This window comes from Anser brachyrhynchus (genome assembly GCF_964034855.1).
Source record: "Anser brachyrhynchus genome assembly, chromosome: 9".
NCBI classification, from domain to species: domain Eukaryota; kingdom Metazoa; phylum Chordata; class Aves; order Anseriformes; family Anatidae; genus Anser; species Anser brachyrhynchus.
Window position 1 is genome coordinate 242,571 of NC_137703.1, and position 9,161 is coordinate 251,731.

Below are 9,161 nucleotides of genomic sequence, written 5' to 3' on the forward strand. Positions count from 1 at the left end.
GAACAATAGAAATATACCAGGTACCCATCTCGATTAGTAATAACTGATTTTCCTTAATTTTGGTGCTTATTTTGCAGCAGAACCCCAAACTTGCTATCTGTCAGGGGCAGTACCTGTCTGTATTCAGTCATACTGGCACCTGTAAGAAAAATGTCAGTTAGCTCTCTCAGAAGTTAACCACCCTTCTAATTGCACTTTGCAACTCCTAGAATTATGTACAGAGATAAATATTTCCAGTATCACTACTGTCACTTGAAAAGACATTTCCCTAAGAACAACAGATCTGACCCTCCACTCCGATAAAACTGCTTTGTATCTTTCTGTTTCAGTAGAAAGGTAAAGTTAACTGGCCCAGGTTCTGGTTCCAAATACATTTCTTTGGCATCAGTAAAGGCTCAAGATGTCCTTGTCCCTGGTTTTTTTTTTTTCTTTTTTTTTTTTTTTTCCTCCAGCTGCACCATTTCTGTAAAAACTGTGGGCTGCTTAAACCAGCTTATTCAGCATTGCCACTTAACCTGAAGCTTCAGCTTTGCATATTTCCAGACAGTTTTGGACAGTTCAAAATGATGTACTTCATCATAGTATAAGTTCTGCAAAAACAATATACCAAGTCTAAGTATCCAGTGTCCATTAGAGAGCTGCAGACCTCGCTTTAACAGTGGTACTTGAGTAAAATGCTGCATGCCAAGTCAGTAGAGGCTCAGCTTGAACTCAGAAGTTTGTCTGCCGCACACAGTACAACTTTAAATGTAAATTTTGTCTGAGCACGATGAAATGTTAGACTTTGATAGTACAAAAAATGACAAAACATAAGAAGCAGGTCCACTGAAACTTTTTCTGACCTTTCTTTTTTTATTAAGAGATAACAGCTGCAAAGCACTGCTTTCATATTAATTCATTATATATGAAAATACGCAAGCAGTCTGTTTCAAAACATTAAATGACTAGCTCAAACTTCCCAAAGAAAAGAAAGTCACTAGAACTTTTCTATTGTACACAGCTGTTACTAACATAAGCTGATTCACTATGTGTTTCCATGTCAGTCTCTACGAAGTAGTTCATAGAATGAAGGACACTGTATTGTAAAAAATGATGATCCTGAACTAAAATAATTTCTACCCACAACCTGAGCCCAGATAACCAAGTGTCTCATTCACATTAGTAAAATATTAACAAAGGTCATCGGTTGTCATAGTAAAATGAGCAGTTGCACTGAACGTAATTTCATTTATGGAGGTTCAGAAAATTGACATAATGGCTGAGAGACATATAAATAACCAGAATACAGCATTTCAGATCAAAGGCAGCAACGTCTCTGAAGGAGCATTCTATAGGTTAAGTTCATCTAGAGGCACAGCAGAAACTGGATTTTGCAAAATAAACTGAGAAACTTCTTTTTAGAAAACATTTCTGAGAACGTCTGAGAGATTTTTTTTCTCTGCCTTTAGCTGTGTTTGCAATTTCTTTAAAAAAAACATGTGCACTGGAGGCTGTGCTAAGTGCCTAGGAATCAACTCTTATCCCTTTGGCTGTGCTATGTACACTTGCTAACATTTTGCTGTTTTTTCCCTGGAGGAAAAGTGGTTGAAAACAATCAAAATATTACAGATGAGGTTGGTACTTCGGAGGGATCTTGGGATCTGGTGTATTGGTGAGTATATAAATTCAGATATTACAGTCTTTTTTGTACCACCTAAACCATGACTTTGCATTGTTGAATTTTCTCAAATGCAGGCTCCAACACTGCAAATTCTTCTTTGATAAGCAAATAAGTTAAAAGTCACCCAACAGTTTAGCAATAAGTTACTTAGTTAGTGTTAAGTGAATAAAGACATAGAACTATTGTATTTAAAAGCAATTGCAATTAGAATTCATCCCAACTCAAACTGTATTTCTGCCTTTGGTAGATGATCTTTCCTGCTTTGGTGTTTTTGGGCCTTAAGAATAATGATTGCTGTGGATGCTGTGGTAATGAGAGCTGTGGAAAGAGGTTTGCGGTAAGTGAGAAGAAATGTGGCAAAAAAGTAAAAGATGTATTGTTATCAATAAGAATATATATATCTTCTGCTCACAATCATTGAGAGACTAGATAGATGTTCTCCAAACTGTAAGATGCAAAGCCTTGTCATTTGGCTGAGTGCTTAAAGGTATAAATAGCAGGTTGTCAAAATTGTGTTGTACCGTTAATGTTGTGTCATAGGTACCAAATCTGTACTGCCTTGATATATTTAGCAATTACAACATACTAACAGTTGTGATTGCAATTAAAATGAATTTCTGAAAGATCTGCACTTGGTTTTGCACAGCATAACAGTTCTCTCTTTAGCCATTTTTTTGCTGGCAGTTTTAAAAATTACTTTGACAGTTGTGCATTATATTCCCAGCTGAGTGTAGGGCCATGCAGGAGGCTGTGAATATCTTAGGTTCATAGGAAGTTTCAGGTTGGAACAAGCCTTGGGAATTCACCTAACTCAACATCCTGCTTAAAGCAGTCAGCCCTAAACCAGGCTCCACTTTGAACTTACAGCTTCCTTTCACACCACAAGTGAAAAGTTTCAAATGCCTTTAGCCACTAGTAAACAACTCAAGCATGTTATTTAAAACATGAGATTAGATATAAAATAGGCATATTTCTCCTAGAAAGTCTGTCCTTCTGAGATAAATTGTTTGGCACAAGTAGATCATTACATTCTTTTATAAAGGAACAGATTTTCACTTAAAAAAAAAAAAAAATGGAACAAGAGTCATGGCTGTGAGATTAACAAAGAGCCTTCCCTAAATTCCCTATGGTGCTGTCTTCCTGCAATCCCAAGAGCAGGTGAAACTTTTTAGGAAAAAAAATGGAGGCACATATTTATCACACTGCATTACCAACTTTCTGTCAGCAGTGAACAAAGCTTAGCTTTCAAGACCACATATAACTCAGCATCTACCACACCACTAATGTTTTGCTGCCAGACTTCCACTCACCACCCTGCAATTCAGAAATTCAGATGAACTTGGAGAACATCTATAGAGACAGAGGTGACCCCCCTGAGCTGTGTGTGCTCTCCGCCTGTGGTCATGCTGGCACATGTAAGATAAAGCATATGTAAGGATATTGCTGTCCATACAGCAACCTCCATTCTGCAGTGCTGTACCTTGCTGATGGATCCTACTAGTGCTGTAGCTGACTGAGAGACTGGGAATATTAGTACAGTCACAACACTGTATTAAGAGTCCTGGTGGCCTTACCACAGCATGACTGAGAACTGAACTTGCTCTTGTATTTTAGCAGAAGTATCATTACTATGATGTCTACTACATTAATATAATTTTTGTTAGCCTCATCAGATATGCCAACATAAAAATGCATGCCTGTCCATGTTCATGAACCGTTTGGACAACTCCCTCATTAATATCCTTTAACTGCCAGTTAGCCCTAAAGTGGTCAGGCAGTTGGACTTGATGATCTTTGAAGGTCCTTTTCAGCTGAACGGTTCTGTTCTGTTCTATCTCAACACTCACAAAAGATCCTTGTGATGACATCTGTATAAGCACTCAGAGACTGGAAAGTGCGTTTCTTTTTTTTTCCCCCACCTATATCACTTTGATCCAATAAAAGATATCCCATGTAACTACAAACTTATGGCTACCTCTATCTACAAACAATTAAGGTTTGAATTTTAAGTGCTTAAAATTCAAGTAGGGCATTTTGGATATATTTGGACAATTTGCTTACTTATTAGTGTATGTGAGAATGTAGTAATGGAAAGCCAGAAAAATAAGGAGAGCCTTCTATTAATTCCAATTGCAGTACTAGAGCTAATGGCGATAAGTACCTGTGAGAAGATAAATACACTAATATGAAACCTGAAGGGAAGACTCAAGAAGGAAAAATACAATTACTTGGTCCAAATATGACCAAGATACCAAAGTTAACTTGTAAAGGGTACCGTAGATTTTTTTTTTAATGTTTTAAGTGGTCCAATACTTCAGTCTTGCTTATAATCTTCTGTGAAAGACGGCTACTTCAGTGAAACACTGTACCTTGAACAAAGAAAAATCTTCGATACATACTGTATAAACGGGAAGAGTGCCATCTACTGTGTAGATACCAACTCCATGATTCTTCAGGCAAATAGTGCCCTCACCTAACTCTTTCAAAACTTCTAAATACCAGTGCCGGTATACATTATATATTTATCATGCAATTGCAAACTAAAACATTTCAGCTGTTCTGCAGCTGACTGTTTTGACCATTAAGAGCTGAGCTTAGAGAATGTACCTTTACATTAATAGGACACATTTAATTGTTTGAATGAGAATAAAAATAACACCGTTTTTCTCTGTCAGATGTTTTCCTCTATAATATTTGCTGCAGTTGGAGTTCTGGGAGCTGGATACTGCTTTGTTGTGTCAGCAGTAGCCCTAAACAGAGGCCCTAAATGTAATGATGGAAACCAGTGGCTCTATCCCTTCCAGGACGGGTAAGACAAGAAAACAGGGAATAAATAAATAAATACATAAATAAATAAATAAGATTTAACTTTGCGATATTTTGTGATATTGTTAGACTTCCAAATCTATTGTATAACATTAGGAATTTTACTATTAATTTAAAACAGATGCTCTTTGAAGACCCAGCAATGTACAGCAATACTAATTAAGGGACAAGAACAGATGTGTAAAGAATAATAAGACCAATCAAAACTACTGAGCTTCAAAGGAGCCAGTAAAGAGTACAGCCCTCTAGTTTGTTCTTCTAACATTATTAGAGGATAAATTCAGTCCACTTGATTAACAGTGACATCTTTTATTGTAATACAATGTTTTTCAAGTAATTAATGTTTATGCCATTTTTTAATCTTGGTTATGGAATTTCAAAGTTGTCTCTTCCTCCCACTACAAGTAAAACATGTTTGCTATCATTTATCACTTCCACAGATATGGCATGAATGACAAAATATAATGCTGTAACCAAATAAAAGCCCAGGGTTTCTGCTAAAGGGGGAATTACAGAAGATGCCATATTCCTAGGGAAACCCTACGATTCTTCCATGTTTTGTAGGTCCATTTAATGTACCACTAGATGTCAGCACTGCTTCGTGCAATAGCAGAACTAAACCGACAGTAGGAAAGCCACTTGACCTCAGACAAGATATTAGTAGGGATGAACATCATTTTGGCAAATACTTGGCTATGGTTTGGTAATGTCTTCCTCCCAAAATACCAGGAACGATTAGATTGTATCTAACATATTATTATCTTTGATTGTACCTTCTCTTTTCAAATCAATTACTTCAAAGGATCTAGAAATTACAACAAAATAATGTTCTAAACAAAATGTACTTGTGCTGTAATGTGAATACTTTTTTACAATACTGAAGGTAACAGAACTTCAGTCACATATTACAAGAGTCACAGCTTGTCAGCCATAACAGGTCACCTCTTTGGGAGCTAACATCATCTCCATAACTGTCTTGTTTCCCTTCTGAACAGGAATTATCTAGGTAACCACACAATATGGGCTACGTGTAAGTCACCTGAAACTATAGTTCCTTGGCACCTGACCCTCTTCGCCTTGCTGCTAGTGATGAGTGGGATCCAAGCAGTGCTCTGCGGCATTCAGGTTGTGAACGGACTCTTTGGAACAATCTGTGGGGACTGCAAATGTTGCGGATGTTGTGGGGTGAGAAACTGATATTTTTCTTTCATTATCTTGTGTCCTGATAACAGCTATATATGCACTTGACTGGCTGACAGTTTGAAAAACTAAACGAGCCTTCATTCAGCACCGTGATCATGTTGTCCAAAGTACAGTTAAAACCTTACAGTGCTGTCAGGTGGCGAAAATATGATCTCAGTCCTTATTTGTGGGGTTTATCTGGCAGCTTCCTGTAGCCACTGGAAAATAATAAAATCCTTTGGAAGTCACAAGAACATTACCCACTAAATAACCTCCATATTTTTGATCTTCCAGGGAGATGGAACTGTCTAAATAACATGAATAGTGCAGAGAACCTTCTCCTCTTGGGACGCTCCCATCTGACACTGCTCTGGAGAGCAGCCCTCAAGATGTGTTGCCTCTGGCTAAGAAGATTAGAATGAAGGCCACTTCGCTCCACTGAAGTTACGAAGCCCTGACTTCCCTTCTAGCTAGCCTTCCTGAAACCCCTCTTCATGGAATAAAATAAGTGAAATTCAACTCTCACAATCATATTTATTTTTGTTAAACAGCTTCCAGTTAATATTTTGCCTGAAAATACTCTCTTTTTATTTTTCTCTCCTGAATCAGATTTCTAACTTTGGATCACAAAACAGTGCTGGTACAAGTTCAGTTGTTACACAATTTCATCTAATTTCTTTTGAGATTTATCAAATGGCAATGTCACAAACAACTGTAACTTCTCATGATTATATGTTTATGTACATGGAAAAGCAAGGACTTCTCTCTTCCAGACTGCTATAATTAAAACGCTTTGTATAAAGAGACTGTTACAAAAAAGATTCATTACTCTCACGGTGAGGTCCCTTTTCTTGACTGTGTCTCACTGATGGGTGTATTTAGCAGCACAACTGTGCCTGTAAGCATATGGTCAAAGCAATAGGCTGAAGAATAGACCGCTGTGGATCTCTAGTTGGCAGCATTATGAACCAGCTTGGACACCACTGTACCCAGCTTCAGGAATTCATTGAGAAAGGCCAATGCACAGCCATTTCTTAGCATGACAGGGTTCTTACTTTCCAGCATTTTATTTCTCTGATCCATGATCAATTTTCCTGCTGTCACCCTTGAAGGAGGAAATATAACAACGCAGCATGACTGTAGAAGATGAAACTGAGAACTGAGAGTATAAGGAAATTTAGTAGAGAGACTTTCCCAGAGTACTTCCACAGACTGGAATTCTTTGTATTCCAGGGACATCCTGAGAAAAAGGTTCCATCTCTGTATTTAACTCTTCTTGACAAATTTCTTCTCCACAAAGCTGTCCAGTTGTTTCTTGAATCACAATATCCCTTCCATTGCTGAACTTCATGTTGTGGGAAGAACCTCCTTTGTTCTGACTCTGCTGTCCACTTATTTCATTTACTGCCTCCTAGTTCTTGTCTGCAAGAAAGAGTATACATCTTCCCCAAGACACCTAATTTCACAGGTTCTCTCATATCTCCTCTTAGTTTACCCTGAGCAAAGTTGGTTTATTTATCCAATTATACAGAAGTTGTTTCACTTTTTTTATTTTTATTTTTTAATATATTTTTTTTAATCTTTCCCCATTATACTCTGAGATAGAAGGGACAGAGCAGCAGCATTTCTGGTAGTCATAATGCCCTAGCAAATTTATTCCATTCTTTTTAGAAAGAACTATTCTTTTAAAACTTAGAAGAGAAAAACATTTCCCTGAGAAATCAAGAAGAAAATATGGGGACTGAAGAAGACATATTTTTTCCCTAAAATTTCCTCCTGCAATAATAATTCTGTGCCCTGTGCTCAGGGAAAAAAAAAAAAAAAGTTTTTCATGCATTCTGTATCTATGCTAGAGCTGTACAAAGAACTTCAAGGATTTAAAAGCAGTAAAAGGTGGTGAACATTATGCACAAATGTTAAATAGCTAGATATATACAAAGAGTTACATTAATAAAGGCAAGGGGGCCTTAATGATATGTTGTGCAGGATGATAAAAAAAAACAACACAAACTCTTTAGAAACAGCTGTCTCTCCCACCTGTTCTACTGCATTGCTAGGGAATTTGAGAGTACACTTTATATCACCACCCACTGATGCAACCATCTTACATTTACTCTTTCATCTGTGGTTAGCAGCTGTTCTGTACCTCATCTTGCATTTGTCTTGTTTTATTTATATGAAGCCTTTGGGAATATGGAATGTTTTAGCATGTGCAAAGGTCAACTGTTATACTGAGTAGAAATCCTGGTTGCTTAAAGGAAAAACACTATTGTTTGTGAAATCTCAGTGATGCATCTGTTATTTGAAACTTTATTATTCACTCAAGAACCTGGCTGCTCAGTGACTTGAGTGTTGATAACTCTGATTACAACATCTTGAGCATGTGCATGTGATTTTAAGCCTGAACATTTCAGCTTTCACCTGATGATACTGCTGCCCCTGCAGGGCTAAATTGTGTACGATTGGAGCTCTCTTTATTTATTGTCTGCAACAAATGGCTTGTAACAAGATGATCATTAACCAGAGGACAGTGTTGCCTGTCAGGGAATGATGCTCTAGCTGGCAACTCTTTGCAAAAGATTTGTTTCTAAAACTGGGAAATAGCATACACAAAGTTTGTGCTTCCTTTAAAATGTTCACATCAGCTGGGTGCAAAGGATGGTTTCCAGCATCATTCTATCCTTGAACATTCATCACCTGCCCTTAGTTCATCTTTAGCTTCCCCTTAGTGGCTTCTATGTTACTCACCGTAACTATCAACAAGGCAAACTGTTGGTGCAGCCTGTGCTTCCCAAGAGTGGGGAACACTGATTTGTTCATGTCATAGATACAGGTGGGTTCTTTACTCCAGAGACATCACAGTGATGGACATGAGTGAACCCCCCCCCCCCCCCATTTGTGCTGCCTCCCTCATGCTGTGGTTCTATCTTTCTCCCTTCTCCATGGGCAGTTATGAGGCTTGGCAATGCAAGTTCCAAAGCTGAAGCTGAAACGAAGCAGCCACTGGGGATGGGAGTGTTGGTTCAAGCCTGCAGCTGACACCATCCCTACAGGACCCTGTGTGTCGCAGCCTGCTGGATAGAGCCAGGCACCAACAACTTTGGGCAAGGGAAAGGGTGGCATTTACCAGTACTTGAAGAAGTGCACAGGTGCACAAGAGGGTTTTACACGGGCTCATGGCACCTCTCAAAGAACTGAAAGGAGTGCTGTTAGTTTGCTCCAGAAGTCTTGCACTTTTGCAAAAATTGAGAAGATAATATAGAAACTCTACAAGACACAGTTTACAATAATGTTAGTTTTTAGAAGGAAACAAAACAAACACCCTAACCACAAGGTCTTGATTTTTCTGGACTACTGCATTTGAAAATAATAATCACATAAAGAGTTAAAAGACAGCTGGGGGAAGGGGCACACATTACTGATGACAGAGGATATTGTGAGCTTTGAGGACAAGGCAGAAAAAAAGCCTAGGAAAGATTTTAACTTAAGCACT

General features: G+C 38.1%; 1 protein-coding gene across 1 annotated transcript; it reads left to right on the plus strand.

The window, feature by feature from the left end:
* The first annotated feature begins 1,227 nt into the window (after positions 1–1,227).
* On the plus strand, positions 1,228–6,187 carry TM4SF4 (transmembrane 4 L six family member 4). Its single transcript, XM_080604281.1, is given in 8 exon segments — positions 1,228–1,509; positions 1,511–1,561; positions 1,563–1,611; positions 1,614–1,651; positions 1,908–1,997; positions 4,336–4,469; positions 5,482–5,671; positions 5,963–6,187. Coding segments are annotated over 8 exon segments (603 nt in total). The 5' UTR covers positions 1,228–1,476; the 3' UTR covers positions 5,981–6,187.
* The last annotated feature ends 2,974 nt before the right edge of the window (positions 6,188–9,161 follow it).